Raw genomic sequence first — 20,001 nt, forward strand, 5'->3', positions numbered from 1 at the left:
CGGAAAATTCGTTTGCGGTCCTTTGCAGTTAATAGGAGCTTACGCAACAGGACGGGAGAAGAAAGAAGACAGCAAACCTTGAGTGACAAGCGTGACAATAATTTTGTTTGAAATAACTTTTCGTCAAACTTCACTTTCAAACTTTTTAAACAGATCTTTTTGTAAAAGACCAGAAAACATTGATGTTAGTGAAGTTCACAAGAAAACACACAAGTAATTGCCTTGTCACGTTCGTCACGCACAAGGGATTTGCCGCCCTCTTCTTCCTGCCGCCCTGTTGCGTAAACTCACTAATGTCCAAAACTGTGGCCTGTGGTTGCTGTTGCTGCTCGTTTCTGTTGCGTTTTTCTGTGAGTAGCTGGAATATGATTGTCCAGGTGAGATAGTTCCGGGTGATTCCAGTCCTAGTCAGTGAGGTAGGAAGAGTTCACAGAAATCATCTTTAACGAAAACTTGAAGAAAGGGCGAAAACATTTAAACATATCAGTTTGTTTAATTTCCTCCAAAATTTCTCACCAGTTGTCGAAAGATCATAAAGTCCTAAAGCTCGGGGACTTTGGCCTAGCCCGTGCTACCATAGGGTCAAAAAGCAGGAAAACTGAAACTGGATCGTACCGCTACATGGCTCCGGAGGTAATGATTTCTGAGGGCAAGTATTCCGAAAAATCTGATGTTTACAGCTTTGGTGAGTATGGGTTACTTTGGTAACAGTGCAAGGTCTTATTTCGTTCCCTCCGAGGTTTTTTTGATTGCCATTTTGAAGGCCCTTGGAATGGGTCAGCGCCAACCTGCATGCAAGGAAAAAATGGAGCGTAACTGTTGGATTCCCTCTTCTCTCGCCCTAATTTGTTTTGCAAACTTTGAAGGTCTGAAATTTATATTTGAGGTGCAGTGGGATCTTTGCATATTAAACAGTCACGTGGGACAAAAACCACCTTGCTGGCGAGCACGAGACATAGTGGACAAAGACAAACAAAAACAACAACAATACGATGATATCTGATGACAAGCTAATCTTCCTTCTTGCAAGATCCCACTGCATCTTTTGCTCTCGATAGAATTTTTTTTTTTTCACCTCGGGGCTGTTTTGCTGCAAAGAGCCCATTCTAGCGTTTTAAATGTCTCTTGTGTTACGACAATTTTTCCTGCTCGACTTTCTTAACGTTGCATGACTTTTTCCTTAAGTGTAAGGTTGCCAGGTGGTTTTTGCGTTACGTTTCCTCTTTGAAAACGCTGATCCCATGTTGAGCCAATAATTCTGTGGTCATCAAGAAAGAGAGAATCATGCCAACAGGTTTACTTGAAATTCATATGGCAAAAGCTTTGCAATTGCCAGCTAGGCCACTTCCACTCTTTAAAGAAATGTCACGTCCTTACGTAACCAAAGCAGTCATTCCTGAGTAGTATAGTAGGGATAAAATTAATCTTCTTTAATATCCTGCTTCGAAAGATGCACGTTTTGGTTTTAGGTTGTACTTGGTTTAACCGGACTGATAGTTTTGAGCTATTTCAGGATTTTTAATGCCTGCCTAAAACTAGAGAGCCGTTTATTGGTTGATTGATTCGAGAAGGAATAAGCGCCAACTCGCATGCCAGTTTCACACACTGTATGCAAGTTTATACGGGACACCATGTGTATGAAACGTTGGTAACTATCAACGCGAGAAATTCTCGCCCGGACGAAACATAGAATGAAGATAACAAGATAATTTATTCTATGTTTCATTCCTTTCACAGCTTAAGATGAACTCAACAAATTGGCCTGATCCCATGTATAGGACTTCATAGCTCAGTTGGTAGAGCACTGCAGCGCTAACGCAGAAGTCATGGGATCGAATCCCATTCAATGCCCGAAAATGTTTTTCGGGTTAATTTGCAATTGCTAAAATTGCAATTACCACTGCGACGATCATATCTTCATTTAAGTTTGTATTTCCGCAGTTCACATTATCTTCACTCTACATACGTTATGAAACAAAATGATCAACAAAACAACAACAAAATGATCAAATCTACAAAAAGGTTAACGTCATACCTACTAGACTACTTTGCGAGCAACATTTACACTCGCAATTATGCTGACTTTTCACAGGCCCTTTTTTAATTCTCCATCGATTCTGTTTCTTTCGCAGAGACTAAATAGTGAGGTTCTCTTTTCGTTTTAGGGTTATGTCTGGTCGAGGTTGTGAGTGGCAAAACTGTCTTTGATGACATCGAGAATGACTTTAGGGTACTCCGTACAAAAGTCTCCGGCGGGAAACCTAATATTCCGGTAAGGTTGACTATATTTGAGCCCTGATCCTTGCAGGTTAATCCTATAATTTTTCATTACAAAATCGATACTCCTCGTGATCTTATACGGAGTTTATTTTAGGAAATTTCCGAGACACAATTTGGAGAGGAGGCAGCGAAGATAAGGAAAATAATAGATGAGTGTCTGAAGACTGAAGCCTTCCGTCCGGACATGCACATTGTGCTGACAATTCTTAAGAAGCCGTTAAACGAGATGGATGTAAGCGGTCAAAAAGGTAGGTACGTCGCGAGTGGGACCAGCCAGAGGTTTCTTTAAACCTGTTGGAACACTCCTACGTAGTGATGCATAGCAACAGACGTTGTAATGGGTTACTGGTCCGATACAATCTTGTGATAAGGTAGAGAGTACATTAGACCATGGCAATAAAGGGGAACAGTACTTCATTTCGCTGGCAGAGCTTACGATGTAACCGGCTTAATGGCTTCCCGCAAAACGGCAAATGGTAAATAGTAAGCAGTGACTAGACTTGAACCCGGTTGTTCAAACATTGGACACAGCTATCCACGGAATAAATCGCTATGCAGCGGATACGTATTAGCGGGCAACCAATTGCGTTCTTATCAACTGGATAAAGATTTATCTAGTGAATGGCGTTACTGATCTACCTTTCGAACAACTGGACCCTGTTAGCTCCCAGTGTACTTTATTGGTCGTCCTGGGGTACATTTTGAACCCTGCATGGGGATCTTGTAGCAAAGTTAGATTCGTTGATTTCGTTCTCGTAGAGACACTTTAAAGAATGTGTCAGATTTAATTTCTTTGAATTAGGCTATCGGTAGGAGTTGCTTCTGGGCTAGTAACCTTGACGATGCCTTCCTTCAACAACAGAAACAAAATCTGCTTTCCACCAAAACCTATTTAAAATTTCTTTTAAATACGTAGAAAAAGTGAAACCTGAACGTTGCTTGGGAAAATATTTTACATTTTCAGGACGGACACGCAAGCAAACACACACATACCCGTACTAATAGGAATAAAAGGAAATAGCTAAAAGCCAGGTAGCAAATAATTGTTATATCGCAAAAGGGCATTATGACCGAAATGGAGCGATCTGCGGAAAACTAACAGTCCTTAATTATAATGTAAAGGTGTTTCGCTTTCTTTACACAAGACGATTTAGTGAATTCGTCATTGGAATTCTATGTCTTGTATGAGTTTTATGGGCCTTGAAATCTAATATGGAATATTCCACAATCTGAGACATTAACGACTGAGCATGTTTCACCGCAAGCTTTGTGTAACAATTGTGGATCCGTTTTATTTTCGGTAAGAAGGAAGTAAATAAAGATAACGCTGATATTCATAAAAGACATCAAAAACGCCCCGTCTTTTAGTATATTCAAGCGTGTGATCAAACCATTTTTAAGGGTCAGACAGAATGCAACCTAAATACCTTAACACCTTATATCTATATTTTCCTCTAAACACACTTATATACTTAAATAAACTACTTTTTTCTTTATTTCTTAAAATGCCGCCCAGTAGCCTGTTCCAAGCGTTCAGATAGTGGAGAGCGGTGCGAAGTAAAGATAGCGATGAAAAGTAGAGGGGGACTGAGGAGAGAGGTGACCTCTGACCTCCCCCCCTCCCTCGCTTTTATTTTTTCGCGCTTCTTTTTTCTTCGCACCGCTCCTCACTATCTGAACGCCTGGAACAGGCTAGCCGCCTAGTATTTAAATTGCCCGTGGGGGGAAATCTCTATTCCTCAAAAGCTCGGCTTCTCGGAGATTTCCCCGCCACAGTCACTCCTCCCAAGTAATGTACAAATTTTAAATTTAATGTTAATTAACCTATTTATTATCGTTTTTATTCTGCTTGTAATTCATTGTGTGTGGCAAAATAATAAAATAAAATAAAATAAAATAAAAAGAATTTTGCTATATGTAAAGTGACAAGAAGAAAAAAAACATAGTTTGAGAGATTTCAACAAGGCATAGAAGTGCTCATGGGATCTACAGAAGTAACTACTCGCATTCAAATGTCACACCCCTATGTATTTCATGTCATTAGATGCCAAGTCTTCCCTATCTCCCGAAGGCCAATAATAATAATCAAGCATCTTAATTTTTTGTCATGAAGATGAGAGATGATTCAGTTTTGCCGTTAAAGTCTTTTCCTTATTCGTTCATTACAGAGCCTCAACAAGTTGATCCAGGGTCTTGGCGCACGGTTGATGACGACCGAGTGGAGCTGCGCGCTTCAGAAGCGGTTGATTCACCTTACCCAGTTCTAGTGCAAGCCTTTAAAGATGAACCAGACCAGCCAACCACGGATGACACACAAACTGAAGAGCAACCTTCTGGTCTTAGTAGCTCAACTTATCCTCGTCTTGACCAAGTTTTTAAAGACGATATTGGGAATGTCAGTGCTTCCAAATCTACAGAAAAACTTACAAAAAGCAGCAATCCGCCTTACCCTACAGTTGTACAGTCTTTCGGAGATGGACAGAACTCTCCATCTAAGGACGACAGGCGATCTGACGAAAAACCCAGCAATGATCCTTATCCTCCTGTTTCACAATCATTTCAATAAGACTGTGATGCTCTGGACTCATTCATAATGAAAGTGGCCGCTTAGTTTATATGATGACCTCTTTTGGTTTTCACACCACAGCAGCTCACTTACTCAGGTTAACAGATTTAGTTTAGAAACTGCTATCAACGAAAGTCTTATGACTAGGAGTTTTAATTTAAACGTAAGTGCTTCCCGTCAGAGCCGGAAGACAATACGGAGATTACAGCCGGTTTGAAAGTAAATTAAGTAAAGAAAATGTAAATGACCCCCAGGAAATTAGGGTGGGTAATGTCCTTTTTTAAAGAAAAATATGTTAGTTCCTTGCATTTGTGATGTATAAAAGGGGGAAAGCCGTTCGAATAAATTTCCAGAGTGAAAGCAGATGATAAACGAGGCCTGATTTTTTAGTAAATGCTTCAGCTTATGTTCTTTAGATTTCCTTCTTTTACTGTCTGGAAATAATTTGATCTAGGTCATGAACGGTTAAGGGATGAATCTGGATGAAAACAAGATATTTTTTTATGTGTTTGACTGCTCCTCTATGTCAAACATTTTTTCCGATTCGCGAATGGAGGTGCGAAGATATCGACCGGCATGGATATTAACGGGCTTAACGTGGTGCTCGAGAAGTTTTCCTTTGACTTAAAGGTTTTAAACAAACAATTGAACCCGAGGGTAGCCTGCGTAGCAGGCGCTTGCCCCGGGCGGGTACTCCTGGAAATTCTTGGTGAGGTTGTGCCGCCCGGTTCTCCAAATCCTGACCCTGTTTCAGACCAAAAAATATCATTTTCCACACCCGAATTCAGACCAGACCTCTAAAATCCATACCCGTTTTCAGAGCTGGCCTTTAGGTAGAAATTATGTTATCATTAATTAGATTAGAGCGCGAACAAATGAATTCTTCAAATCCATTGCGAATTCGCATATTTCTCTTTCTTTCTTACTCATTCGGAATTGAAACGATTAATACGTTCACACACTCCGTAGTTCCCTCGAAACCATACCCGATTCCCCGCGATTCCAGACTAAAATGGGCAAAGTGTACACCCGTTTTCAGACCAAAACGGCGCAAAATCCCTACCCGATGGGGCGGCATATACCTATATAGCTTATATAAGGGAGTAACCCCCCCTCCCCCGGGGCCATTACCAACGCGACAGTCAAATAATTGTACAGTTGAATAGTTAACTAGGGGTAAGCAGGGGTTACCCTGCGTAGCAGGCTTCGTAAGGGTAGGGGATTGGGTGGAAGGGAAAAAGAGAGGGGGATTTTTTTTCCTGCGCTTTTCTCTCCCCTCCCCTTTTCTCTCCTGCCACGCAGGCTAAGTAGTGGTAAGCTTCAAAGAGCATATGGTTCCAAGCTTTCCTTTCGCCTCAACGGACAAATGTAACTCATAAATTATCAGCTGAATTACACAGTACTTCAACGGACAGAGATTTAGACACAACGATCAAATTTAACGCCTCAGAGGGCGAATAATACTTTGATTAATTGCATGTGGTAACGGAGTCGCTGGTTTGCTTAGCACCTTTCCCCTCTTTTCTTCCGCGACCAGCAAGCTAGAGTCTGCAGTTTACGCCGAATAGAAGAATCTTTACCTGGTACATCACCTCTGCTGAATGCAAAGAGAAAAATCTATCCCCATGTAGGTGGATTTGATCGATATCTCCTCACCTCCATTTCAGTATTTGCGAATCGTCAAATAGAGTAGCCAATCACGCATAAATCTCTCGTCTTCCCAACACTGAAATGCTCTAGATAGAATATACCACAAACAATATAGACATCTAGAAAGTAAAAAAGGAAATAACTAAACGCTCACCTCGTTGATAATCTGCTTGCTCTCTTGGAATTTACTTGAAATCTTTCGATCTCTTCCACGTGCGTTTTACGTAATGTCATCGCACAGGAGTGAATACGCCGGATAATAAGAAAACCAATGGACTGCGCGTGCTTCTGATCTTATACCCGACAAACTTTGGCTTTTTCCCGCTATTGGAGAATAGTGTGCTGGCTCGTGTAAGGCTCGCCAGCAAAAAGATGCCAGTTGTAATCTACTTAGAGAGCCGTGATCCTAAAGTTTCTTGTTCACTATAGTGTCAAGAAAAGTTAACTTCATTTTAGTGTCTATGCTTTGCTTCAAAAGACAAAAGAGAACGTTTAGAAAGACGCCGAAATTATTATCTTATTATTATTAGTATTAGTATCTGTGTGCAATGAATAAGGATCTATAACCGACACACGTATAGCAAGAAATTTAGGGATATTAATGGTCACCGCATGTTTTTTAGGCGTAAGCATTATAGTCTGTAATTGTGTGAACTTGTAAATTTTTAGCTATTCAATAGTAGAACTGACTGCGTAGCATTGACTTAGAGTGGAAACAAAGACGTAAGAAAGGAACGTAATACAGTCCAAGTTGATCGAACTAGTGATTAGTCACTTTTGAAATGAACATTCCATATTTCAGCAACGCAGTGTGGCCTTTTAAGGTGGCTCCGTAATTAATACAAGAGCATTTAGCTGTGACAAATTTTCCGTCATAACTTTGCAAAGAATAACAGATATCATTCGGCAATAATACGAAATATTCCGATTTCATTGATGGTAAATATTTCTTGAGAAATTAGCGCTTAAGAGGACCCTACTGTTCAAAGAAAATCGCGTCTAGTAAAAAATTTTGTTGATATTTTTCACTGAAATTTCTGGTATTGGCTTTAATTGATATAATAAATATGTCAGAGGAATTTCAGAAAAATCGTTGGAGCAAAAGTCCGTAACTAAAAGTCGCTCAAAATTCAGCTGTGAAATTGTTTTGGAATTTCGAAAATAAATTACCATCAGGAAGAAGGAGCCACTAGTTTGAATTTTCGGGACAAGTAAATTCAACGTTTGCTAATTCTTAAAACAAGAGCCGATTGCCTATCGTGTTATTCTTTAAAAAGTACTTTTTAGTTTTAGAAGCACTATAAATTGCTCCAACCTTGCTCTGAAGTAGCACGGGCGGCGGTTCTGCGAGGAATTCGCACCTCAGCCAGGGGGGACGAATGACAATGATGCCCATGTCTGTGAACCGATCTGTATAAACATGTATTGTAGAGCAAAACCTAATAATCAAGAAAAAATACCCATTCATTGAAGGAAGGAGTGACAAAAATTTCAGAGTTGTAAATTTAATCACAGGCAGTATTTTTGCGATAATTTTATTTTGCACTGTGATGTTATTCGGTTCATAGGCATGGTCATCGTGGTCGTTCGTCCCCCCTGGGTGAGGTGCGAATTCCTCGCAGAACCGCCGCCCGTGCAAATTTTGTAGTCATAAACAAAGGTGCTGGACAGTTCTGTCTGAGCTCTGATACGAGGAAGCGTCCAATCTCAATACTTTTTTCCTGAGTTGGAAGCAACGAACAGCAGTAAAAGTCTTTGAAAATGCATTGCAATACATCAAAATGTATGCAGCAGGAGTTTGAGCCAAAACTGCCAAGGGATATTTTAAAAATGTCGAAGAACAAGTCATTCTACTTCAGAGCAAGGTTTGGAGCAATTTATAGTGCTTCTAAAACTAAAAAGTACCTTTTAAAGAATAGCACGATAGGCAATCGGCTTTCGTTTTAAGAATTAGCAAACGTTGAATTTACTTGTCCCGAAAATTCAAACTGATGGCTCCTTCTACCTGATGGTAATTTATTTTTAAAATTCCAAAACAATTTCACAGCTGAATTTTGAGCGACTTTTAGTTACGGACTTTTGCTCCAACGATTTTTCTGAAATTCCTCTGGCATATTTATTATATCAATTAAAGCCGATTCCAGAAATTTCAGTAAAAAATATCAGCAAAATTTTTTTATTAGACGCGATTTTCTTTGAACAGTAGGGTCCTTTCAAGCGCTAATTTCTCAAGAAATATATACCATCAATGAAATCGGAATATTTCGTATTATTGCCGAATGATAGCTGTTGTTCTTTGCAAAGTTTCGCAGCCATCGCGTTAAAAACCAAAAAGTTATGACGGAAAATTTGTCACAGCTAAATGCTCTTGTATTAATTACGGAGCCACCTTAAAAGCTTCGTTAAAACGGGCAACAAAAACGTGCAACTTGCGATGTTGCGCGTTTTACCACTCACGTTCAAACCCGTTAATTGTTGCAAGACAGGTTTGATGTGGGTGATATAACAGCAACATCGCTATTCAGCTCGTTTTGCAGAAGTGTTGTAAGACAAGTTGCATGTTTTTTTGTTGCCCGTTTTTCCGTACCTTTTAGTATAAGCCTGAGGAAGATCGCCCAGTTGTATCAGCGGGAAAAGTAACGTCAGTAAATTCATAGAATGGAAGCGGTCAGTTTTGCATTAAAAAAAGACTAAATCTTGGTATTCCAGCTGCGCTATAGTCTAGAGGTAAGAGGCTCAGCACTCGAAAGAGAAGGGAGGAAACGGAGAGAGAGAGCCCGGGAACGAGGTTGTATCACAGTCGGCATGTCGTTGACGTAAATAAAACCAGTACTGGCCCTAAAATGGATCCCTGGGGGACCCATTCCTGTATTTCAGCCTCCTCTCCCCCAGAAAAGCCTGGTACTCAGGCTATTAGACTAAAATAGCGATCTTAAGTTTGTTATTACAGGACACACTTCGCAAAACTGGATTTCCTTAACAAATAATGTATTGAATCTGCAAATTACAAAATGTACAAAACCTGGGCGTGCCAAAGGGCTCATCCATAACAAACTTTACTTTACACGTTTGGCTATTTAAATACTAGTAATCCTTTTTTTCTCTCTTTTGATGTTATGTTAAAATCCTTTCGACCTACATTTTTGTTATTGCAAAAATTTATATAGCAAATTTTTCCCAAAACATGTTTTGCTTTTTCAAGACTCATCCTGTGGCAATGTTTACAAAATTCTCATTCTACAAGTTTCTAAAAGGCCGCTCCAACTGTTATGTCTGCCATGTAAAAGCTACTACAGCAAAGACCCACGAGTAAGAACCTCCATTTTCCCAAGTTAGCCAAGACGGGTTCTTTCTTAAATGTTAATAATTAGCACAAATTTAGGCTACTTAGGTTCTTATTTTCTGAAGGAATAATACGTTGTAGCTATTCTGGTTTAAGTGGTATTCAGTGTATTCCTTATATAAATTCTGCATACCATTTCATTTCAGTTGGAGTGAAAAAACTCCTGAAAAGTCTACAGAATTTTTTTACAGAGCTTAGAAAATAAGAACCTGTTTCAAATTTTATGCTGAAAAGGTTTTTTTATAGAGTGAGCCTAATTGGCAAGTTTTAGCCTAACAGGCTCTTAAAAACCAGGTTCTTACTCATTGGTTTACTGTATACCTTTGGAATGTGTGGTTAAAATCCTAAGACGCCATTTGCACGATGGCATCATTTACTACTACGACCAGAATCCTTCGAGTTTTCCTTTCTTGTGCAAATTACGGCTTTTGTCATATAAATCTCGCTGGGATTACCAAATTTAAATATGAAAAGAAAAACGAAAATGATTCTGGTCGTAGTTCGTAGTAGTAAAATGATATCATCATGCAAATGGCCTATTAAAGTGTGACAGGGCTTGAAAAAAAATAACATCCCGACTAGTCAAACTGATTTGAGAACAGCTTGGCCAAAAAGTTTTTCAAGCCCTGGTGTGATTATTCAAGTGAAAACCAATGAGTGCTCTTTGTGTGACACTGTTCAGTACTCTGAATAATGAAGTTCTAAACCTTTTTGCATGTGAATGAAATCCTACATACACGGCTTATCTTGACTATTAACTGGGGTACTATCAGGAATGAAAAAATGCAACTATCAACAACAAAAAGATATTTTCAGAAATACCAAAAAATGAGGTGGTACACGCTAAGCATAGCTACAGCTTGCCCGAAGAAAAAGCTGTAAAACAGAATTTCTTTGCACTGTGTAATGGCAGATCTACTGGGAGCTGTATAAAAAGACCCAGACCTCTAACTCTAGTTATTTAATACACAGGACCTAGCACAATTTATTATTTTACATTTAAAATCCTAGCTGAACATTATTTTAATTTCTTTACGTCCAGTGTTCTCCATCCTTCACAATAGGCAGGTTTAGCAAAGACTGCAACAACAAAGACAATCTCCTGAGCAGATCTTGAAACCAACTTGAACAATAGAATAACAGCAAATTGGGTGCTACCCGAAGTTGGATTCAGTCCTTTCAACATACTGTTGCTTTCTTGTTTAACCTTAAGTTGTCTTTGCTAAATCTGCCTTGTGTCCTTGAGCCACCTCTTACGGGTATACCCATTACTAGCTATGGAAGTGTGGTGTTTTTATTCATATAAAATTAGACTTGATTTTGTTTGGTATCATCCTCCACGGCCAAGTTATCAAGGCTGCGTGATCGTGGCCCTCTAGGCGGTGGTTGAGGTGGAGGTTCACTTTGCTTCTTAGTGTTATCGGCTTTCTTTTCAGGTAAACATGGTTTCCATGTCTCCCCTGCTATTGCTGCTCGCAAATATATTAGACTTGTAAACACCAGACTTGCACCTCCAAGGATTGTTGATAAAAAGAAGCATGAAGGTACAGAGGCACTAAAACAGAAAACAGTATAATGTGAACTTACTATTCTTGGTTTTCACATGGCATCACCAAAATTCAAACTAAGAAACTATCAATTGCTTCTTCTGAGTTTCTACTTTCATGTGATATTAGAGCACCTTAAAACCTTTATACAAATAAATTTTCGGTTCAAAAGGGTTCTTTGTTTTGCGATACAGGATGCTTGAATTTCCAGGCTTTTGCGTGATGCGACATTTAGCTGGTGGCCGGAAAAGCTCTTATGTGGGTTCGAAACATTACGGATTAATCTTTATGAGTTCCTCAAGCGAAGAATTCACACATAAGTAGGAAAATCAAAAAACAGATGTTTCTGTTGGTTTCTGGTGGCCATATTTGTGCCCCTGAAAGGGACACAAACATGGCGTCTCCATACAAAGCTTCATAAATTTGGGTAAAACGTTTTTCTGAATATCTCGCATATGAACTATTGACCCGATTCTTGGCAGGGCTTTTTGTATATTTATCTTCTTTCATGTCCCAGATTCTGGACTTTCTGTATTAAAAAGTTTCCATTTTTATTTCTGCTTTCCCACATGAGTGAAAACCGAGAATTACAGAGCTATCACTTTGAAAAATGTATTAAGAGTGACAAATATAATACTATTGATAAAAACAAGAGCATATATCTAGTTAGATAGTTAAATGATTGTCACATGATACTTACAGCAAGCAATGGACTTCATAAAACAGGTATTTTAACATTTTGATGATCCCCCTTTTCTCTTATAATTAGGTTTCACAAGTGCTTTTGATAAATTATTTTACACTAAATGCCTCTCAAACAAGAGAGAATCAATACATGAGGCTAACCCTGCCAAAACTTTGAATATTAACAGAAAAATTATGGTAATTGTGGCAAGGACCAGGCAATCATCTTTTAACTAAATCATAAATGAAGACACACATTCAATGACCTCAAAAAGCAAAATTATATGAGAAAAGCTTTTCAGGCACTTGTGTGATCGTTCAAGTAAAAACTAACGAGTACTCTTTTCTGAGATACTGTTTAGTACAATTCTGAATAATGGGGTTCCCAAATTTAAACCTTTTTGTATAATATTTATATGGATATGAAATCCTACAAATGTGAATTTCATGACTACATCTACATCTACATAATTAGTAGGAAGAAACTATGTACAGTTATCACACTAATATTAAATTAAAAAAAAAAAAGATTTAAAATTTAGTAAAAAATAATAATAATAATAATAATAATAATAATAATAATAATAATAATAATAATAATAATAATAATAATAATAATAATAAAAATAAATACTGGAAGAGGGTCACCTCATACTAATCTCCTCATAAGTATTCAATAAACATGCTCTTAAAAGTATCTAAAAGATTAGCAGATACAATGTCAGAAGGGAGGTAGTAACTAGTAACTGGTAACTAGTTAACTATCAGGAATGCCAAAATAAAAAATCACAAAAAATTATATATATTTTTGAAAAATACTTAAAAATAAACACAATAAAAAGATTACCAGAGTCAACATGAGTCAGAAGTCTCTACATTTGAGTGGCTGTTAGACTTAAGACATATTGAGTCACATTAATATCCAAAACTTTCGATATTAATGGCAGGATTGCCGTAATTAAGCTGTCTGAGTAAATAAACGTGATCAGAAAAACTGATAAAAATGTCAGGTGGTGGCCAATTAAAGGGCTAATAGCATATTGAGTATTAAAATATTGATAATTGCTACTTACAGAATGTAAAACACAAATCGAACCCAGTAATTTCTTCCAAGGACTCCAAAGAACTGGACAAACCTTGTAAAAGGTTTCTGGTTCCTGAAATAGCATTCAAAATAATTTTTATTAATAGTACCATCAAGCTTGCATTATTTGTGTAAGTAGCCAAGGCTTTCTTAATAATTTGTAAAAAGATAAAAATAAAAATTTATTGCCACCTCACTTATATAAATATTGTTTCTCAAACTTGATGGTACGTGATAACAAGCATGCACAACATATAAATTGCTGAATCACAAGATAATTAAACAAAATCACTTCACACATCTTACCATCTTTCAACGGTCTTTTTCCCCTTCTCTCTTTTTCCTCTCGGATACTCAATCACCAAAACAAGAATTCCTAAACCTCTGATCAAACTAGTTAAAGAAGTTTCACATCTCCTGGAATAACTTAACAGAAACTTGTATATTTATCTGTTAGGCTAATACCACAAACACAAACAATGGTTATGTTTGATGATCAATATTATGAAATGGTAATAAACCCAGCAGTGGGCATAATATCTATAAATTAGTGGTGTTCCTATACAAGTTATTCACAGTTTTAATTCAGGAAATATTGGACTTGCATTTAGTACTCAATAATACAAGAACATTGACTATTAAATTATTCTTGTGATAATACACTGTGAGTGCAAAAAAGACCCTGGTTCCAACTCACTTGTAGAAGCTCTTTACTACAGTGTAACTGATATAGCAGGACAGATTAATTAAACAACCAGAGTGGATTTGTGTCTGCTTATCATTCAGCTTTTGAGGGTGTTTTAGCGACCACTTCTTTAATGAAATTAAAGGATCTGTGTCACCACACGTATCATAATAAAATTTATATGATGGGAACCGGCACCAAGAGGGTATATTAACACAACAAACACAAAAAGAGGCTCGGATGGACAAACTTGACACAAAGCTGTGATTTTGTCATTCACAAGTTATTCTTTAAGTTCCATAGTGAACAAGGAAGTGTAATTGGCATTATAATACTAGCAGAGTGAATTAGACAGCACGTGACATGTTATAATGAAAATTAATAGAAACTCCAAACCAGCTTGATAGAAGTTTTTTAAACTTTGTGAAAAGTTGATTCTTGAAATTCAGTAACAACAAAGGGAGTTTAATACCAAAATAGTTGAGTTAACAACAAGGGTGTTTTTGATGTGCACCATTGTTGCGTTATCATACAGACGTCAAGTAAAAGATGACCATAACTTCTTTACAGTCACTAACCCTTTCTAAAATCATATTATCAACTAAAAAAGTTCATAGAACTCATCTACACAGTGTTGAAAAATTGTTCATGTCAATGCTAAATGAAAATAATAAATGCTAAATTCATTGATAAAAATGATAATTGAATTTGCACATTATTACCAATATTCATCATCCTTAGGCAAAATATTATTCCTACTTGAGTCATAATGACGCATACTGATATTGTCTACGTATTCCGTTTAGGATCACGACTTGCGTCAAAACAGGTATTAGCATAAACACAATCTAACACCCATGCCTACACATACTTCAATGGAAGGAAAAAAAGATACAGAGAGTAGGCTGCAAAATACCATTTGTTAAACTGTGCGGCTGTTCCAAGTATTCCTCCCATAAGTAAGACTGAAATGGGAATAAAAATAGGTGAATATAAGCTTTACTTTAATAGGGAAGTGCTTAAGCTTATATTGACCTGTCAAGTAGAAAAACGTGATTGTGAAAGGTCACTGATGCGTCACATCAACACGACAAAAATTTGAAAGCACGAAATTTTAGAGGCGATGAAAAAGACTAAACACACAAACACACACACACAACTATCCTCGGGTATCATTGGAGTTCAAAGAACAACAACTGCGGCAGAAAATGACCACAAATGAAAAATGCTTAAGTTACGCTAACTCGACTTTGCAGGCTTTTGGTTCATCGAGCACCGTTGGTCACCGTTAATAAAAGCGACTCAGATCTTTCGTAAAATACTTTACATGAAAATATACCAGCTTGGCTTTACTATTTAAGTTTAGGTAGTAACCAGTTTTCTAACACTCATACTTACCAACACTGGCGATAACACCTTGTTCATTAGCCCACATCGCCCATTCTGTACCCATTTTCAAGACTTCAGGAAATTGAAACCTGTTGCCCTGAGCTTGGAAATTCTTTAGCTTTGTACACAGTAGAGTTTGTATGAGATGATTTAGAGCCCTAAAAGCCTCAACGACGGCCTGACGTCAAGACTACACACAAGAGACGAACACTCGCTGTCAAGGACTACTGCTAACTGCTTTGCTGTTTATAGGAACTCGCGAGGAACTCGCTAGGAACAACCGTGTGACGTGAGCTGAACTATTACATAAACTTTCCAAATTAGGTCATGGTTTTTTGCGTGACAGGAAGCTGTGAAGGAAGAGACTGTCAGCTAGGGATTCATTTTAGAAGAAAACTAAAGCAAAATGTAAAACTACCTGGCTTCTTTTGAAGTTTCAAAAAAAATCTTTTCACGTTTCTATACGAAATGAAACAGTGTAGTGGAGGTTTTGCTCAATAGGTCTTAAGGTGGCTCGATACAGTTTTCCAGGGCCGATACCTCCCAAGTTTGAGCATAAACTACGTCGCCATAAACAAAGTTTTGAAAAAATTGTCACCACAGTTGTATTAGATAAAGATGAAAATTTGTTGTGTTCAGGGTTGCAATGACATCGGAGTTGTCATAGCAACGAAATGACGCTATTACGTATTTTACTTACAGCGGTATATATCGGCACTGGGAACTGTTCTTCCAAAATCATTCACGGAAGCTTTTTCCTCCAATAGCGGCCTCGATGTTCGTGAAGTTTAAGCGAAATCTGTAAGAGCGTTATCAAGATATTTTGGGACAAAGATTTTGTGGTTAGAAATACGGTAAAAAATGGACAATCTCTATGTTCGCATGTTATCTGTAGAAAACGAAGCGCTTTTAACATGCAATTTCACCTCATAGAAGTTTCAATCTTTTAAAAACGTGTGTGAAAGATCATGTAGATAGCTCCAGCCGATTGCTAGAAAGAAAGATTTGATTAGTATGTATCCAGGCGCTCTTGTTAGCGGTTTTTGAATATTTTGGTCTACTAGCAAATAGTTTTTAAACCGCTAGATAGATTTTTTAAAAATTTAAGATTCTTGAGATCAACCTTCCTTTTATATGACCTTTTAGTTTCAAGATTATTGATATATTGTAAGGCAGTAAAATAAGGGCTACAATTCGCTAATATTTTGGCTGAAATTTTGTGTTTACAAGTGTGAGCCTCTCATTATTCAGTGTATTGTCTCCAAGTTTCATATTTCCGTGCACAACAATAGCTAGCAGTTTGCATATATCAAATGCATTGTTAGTTACTGCTGTTCACGTGAAAATGAAACTTGGAGACAATGCCTTGAATAATGAGAGGCTTCCGATAAAAAAAGTAGCGAATTGTAGCCGTTATTTTAATGCCTTACAATGTATCAATAATCTTGAAACTAAAAGGTCATATAAAAGAAAGGTTAATCTCAAGAATCTTAAATTTTTTAAAAAATCTATCGAGCGGTTTAAAAATTACTCGCTAATTTGATAAAGAGGACCAAAATGTTTACAAAACCGTTAACAAGAGCGCTTCGGTACATACTAATCAAACCCTTCTTTCTAGCAATCGGTTGGAGCTATCTAAATGACCTTTCACAAACGTTTTTTAAAAAAATTGAAACTACTATGAGGTGAAATTGCATGTCAAAAGCTCTTCATTTTTTACAGATAACGGCCAAACAACAATATTGTCCATTTTTTACTGTGTTTCTAACCATAAAAACTTCATCCCAAAATATCTCGATAACGCTCTTACAGATTTCGCTTAAACTTCACGAACATTGAGGCCGCTGTTAGAGGAAAAAGCTCCCGTGAACGATTTTGGAAGAACAGTTCCCAGTGCCGAGATATACTGCTGCAAGTAAAATAGGTAATAGCGTCATTTCGTTGCTATGACAACTCCGATGCTGTTGCAACCCTGATCATAACAAATTTTCATCTTTATCTAATACAACTGTGGTGGCAATTTTTCCAAAACTTTGTTTATGGCGACGTAGTTTATGCTCAAACTTGGGAGGTATTGACCCCGAAAAACTGTATCGAGCCACCTTAATACTCCATGCTAAGATTAGGCACTATTATTTGCGGAAACTATGATGCATTTTTTTCCTACTACATGTATTGCTATTCGTAAGGTAGCAAAATTTAAGCTCTAAATATTTTTAGCGGGGCTCGCGCGCGTGGGACAGAGCCCCATACTCATAGAATATGGTCAACCTCTTTTCTTTTGGCTGTCACGTGACTGACCGAGCGTACGTACGTACGTACGTACGCGTCTACAGATTGTACTGGTAGGGTAGGGGAGACTATCAAAAGGAAGGGAGGGGTGTCTCAGGCGTGTCTTGGCAAATCCACATCTTTTACATTGGCAATTCACAAGCTGTCAAAACAGGATAGCCACTGACCCATATCACATTGCCATATCGAGGGCTCATGTGTCAACTCATCGAGGTGACGTGATTTATTTGGAAGCTATCCGCTGACCAGTTGTTTTACTAGATCGCGATCAATGTTCAATCTCATACTTTCTAGCTAGTTTGAGAGCACAGGAAAACTGATACACACATCCATTGGACATCAATGTTTTTGATTGATCAATTGACAGCTGTCAAAACAGGGTATCCGCTGACCAGTATCATTTGACCGTATCGCGGGCTCAGGTGTTGACTCGTCGAGGTCAAGTATTTTTTTGAAGTTATCCGCTGACAAGTTACTAGTTTTCAAATGATCGCAGGCTCAAGTTTGATTTTTTTTTCATTCATATGGAACAGGGGGGGGTAAGCTACTTCCCATACATTCTCTTAAATGAAATTCAAACGATGTTCTCACAACTTGCAAAGCGATCAGCAAAGGTCTTGCCAGCGGATTTGTGTAGTGATCATGCGCATTACGTCAAAATCCCTAGATCAACGGTCTTGAGAAGAAACAAAAAACATGGCGATGGAAGGCGGAACTGTTTCTCACGATTATATTTTGGTAATTCGCAAATTTATTGATTTTATGTCGCTTTTTAGACATAGTGTGTGGTTTTCTTTTTCTGTTAAACAATTTCCCTCTGCAGAGTTTGGAATATGCAACTTATAGCTCGATCCGTACAGCTGATAAGAACCGCCGAAGAGCTAGAGTTGAGCTATCAAGCAGTGTTTTGCTGCAAACCTTAGGAAAGTTAAAGTCGCTTCAAGGTACAGAGCTTTCAGTAGTAGTTGTGATTTGTTTATTAGGATCGTTTTGAATTTTAACTTTGGATTCAAGGTGTTGACTGATCGTAATAAACGAAGTGAAATGTTGTGAAGTGTGAATGTTTATTCAGTTATGATTGTAGAGCTGTAAGCTCATATTTATAAAGCTCTCTGAATTACTTGCTTCCGATAAATTTGACACTCTCTCCAGTAATTTTTATCAGCATAAAGTTATCCTTACCCGGCAAAAACGATGTAACCTATAAATCGATCGAGCGCATTGTTGTTGGTTAAGATCTAACACGGTTTCCCCCGCAATTTCAGTACCGAAAGACAAATACGATATGCAAGAAAAACAAAGATGCATGATATTATTTTTTTCAATTTTTATTTTTTCAGTAAGCATTTCTGATTTCCTCTGCCGGTCGCTTCTTGCTTCTAAAAAGTCTAAAAATATTTACTGTGGGAAAAGTACTGCAATTTTCCGCTGACCACCACGCGGGGTGACCGCTTTGCAAGTTGTGAGAACATCGTTTCTCGGTCCCAGACCTCGTCTCTTCCCCCCCCCCTGATATGGAATATGTTTTGTTTTTGGGCCGCACAATTAAAATTTTGATTTAAAACTGACCTCGGACCCGAAAATTCAACCAGCTATTATAGGCAAGACAGTTGCTTTTGACTTTGCTCACCACGGTCACGCGTTGGTCACGTTCTACGTCCCTTTTTTATGCTCTGATTGGTCAAAATTTGACACATGAGCTCATGCGGAAAATTTATGCAGCATCTTGAATCTTGTTTACTTTGACAGCTGAAGCTGAGAGAGTTTTGTGTCAACTTGTGATGTTTTTAACTGTCTTTTTCCACTGGATGCACAAAATGAAATTCAGCTGCTATCAGGAGCCTTCTGTTATTCATGGCTAGTTGGTTTTTGGTTGAGAAATTAATACATCACTTGTCAAAGTCGGGAATCCGATTTCGGATGGCAACGTTACAACGTTTTTGTTTTTCACCTTGCTTGATGCGTTAAGGTTGAAAAGTCTGAAGCGATACTAGCTGATACTGGCCTTACTTGATACCTTTCAGGAGCTTCATCTCGAATAGTAAGCCTCAGTAATTATTGTGTTTGATGTTTGTTTTTTATATCTAATTTAAAGAAGTCGAGCGTAGTTTATGCGGCTATGTAGTTGTATGCACGTTTGTAAGATTTGAGACAATTTGATCTGACCAAGAATCAGGTAAACTTGATATAAGCTTACACAACTTTAAAAAGTCTTTAGACATTTTCTCACCGCAGATACTGGAAAGAAAACGTTTCAAAGAACATTTAGTTATAATTCGGGCTGTAAAAGAAAGCTTTGAGCGATTTTCTTGCCTCGAGTTCATCTGTGAAAAAAGTAAATACCGGGAAGCCGGCTTAAAACATAAACTTAAGCTTTAAGCTTGAAGACTCAGGATTTTTAGAGACACTTTAATATTTGTCTTCGTGAATGAAAAATGTTGTCTCTGTATATGTTTCGCCGAATTATATTTCCTTTATTGA

The 20,001-nt window shown here is 37.8% G+C and overlaps 2 protein-coding genes across 2 annotated transcripts; one reads left to right on the forward strand and one right to left on the reverse strand.

The window, feature by feature from the left end:
* The first annotated feature begins 509 nt into the window (after nt 1-509).
* On the forward strand, nt 510-7,231 carry LOC140927871 (uncharacterized). Its single transcript, XM_073377565.1, has 4 exons — nt 510-685; nt 2,166-2,272; nt 2,375-2,528; nt 4,449-7,231. Exons 1-4 carry the CDS (start codon nt 622-624, stop codon nt 4,844-4,846), a joined length of 723 nt encoding a protein of 240 aa, XP_073233666.1. The 5' UTR covers nt 510-621; the 3' UTR covers nt 4,847-7,231.
* A 2,279-nt stretch (nt 7,232-9,510) lies between these two features.
* On the reverse strand, nt 9,511-15,513 carry LOC140927872 (cytochrome b-245 light chain-like). The gene is made up of 5 exons (XM_073377566.1): nt 15,238-15,513; nt 14,735-14,804; nt 13,461-13,538; nt 13,144-13,227; nt 9,511-11,394 (listed from the first exon to the last, which is right to left on the reverse strand). Exons 1-5 carry the CDS (start codon nt 15,290-15,292, stop codon nt 11,148-11,150), a joined length of 534 nt encoding a protein of 177 aa, XP_073233667.1. The 5' UTR covers nt 15,293-15,513; the 3' UTR covers nt 9,511-11,147.
* Nucleotides 15,514-20,001: the final 4,488 nt, after the last annotated feature.

This window comes from Porites lutea, chromosome 2 (genome assembly GCF_958299795.1).
Source record: "Porites lutea chromosome 2, jaPorLute2.1, whole genome shotgun sequence".
NCBI lineage: Eukaryota > Metazoa > Cnidaria > Anthozoa > Scleractinia > Poritidae > Porites > Porites lutea.

Coding starts and splice junctions, on each gene's coding strand:
- LOC140927871 (XM_073377565.1), top strand. CDS start 622: ATGGCTCCGGAGGTAATGATTTCTGAGGGCAAGTATTCCGAAAAATCT. Junction 2,273..2,374: donor GCGGGAAACCTAATATTCCG/GTAAGGTTGACT, acceptor AGTTTATTTTAG/GAAATTTCCGAGACACAATT. Junction 2,529..4,448: donor GGATGTAAGCGGTCAAAAAG/GTAGGTACGTCG, acceptor CGTTCATTACAG/AGCCTCAACAAGTTGATCCA.
- LOC140927872 (XM_073377566.1), bottom strand. CDS start 15,292: ATGGGTACAGAATGGGCGATGTGGGCTAATGAACAAGGTGTTATCGCC. Junction 13,228..13,460: donor AAAAAGACCGTTGAAAGATG/GTAAGATGTGTG, acceptor ATGCTATTTCAG/GAACCAGAAACCTTTTACAA. Junction 11,395..13,143: donor CGATTTGTGTTTTACATTCT/GTAAGTAGCAAT, acceptor TTTCTGTTTTAG/TGCCTCTGTACCTTCATGCT.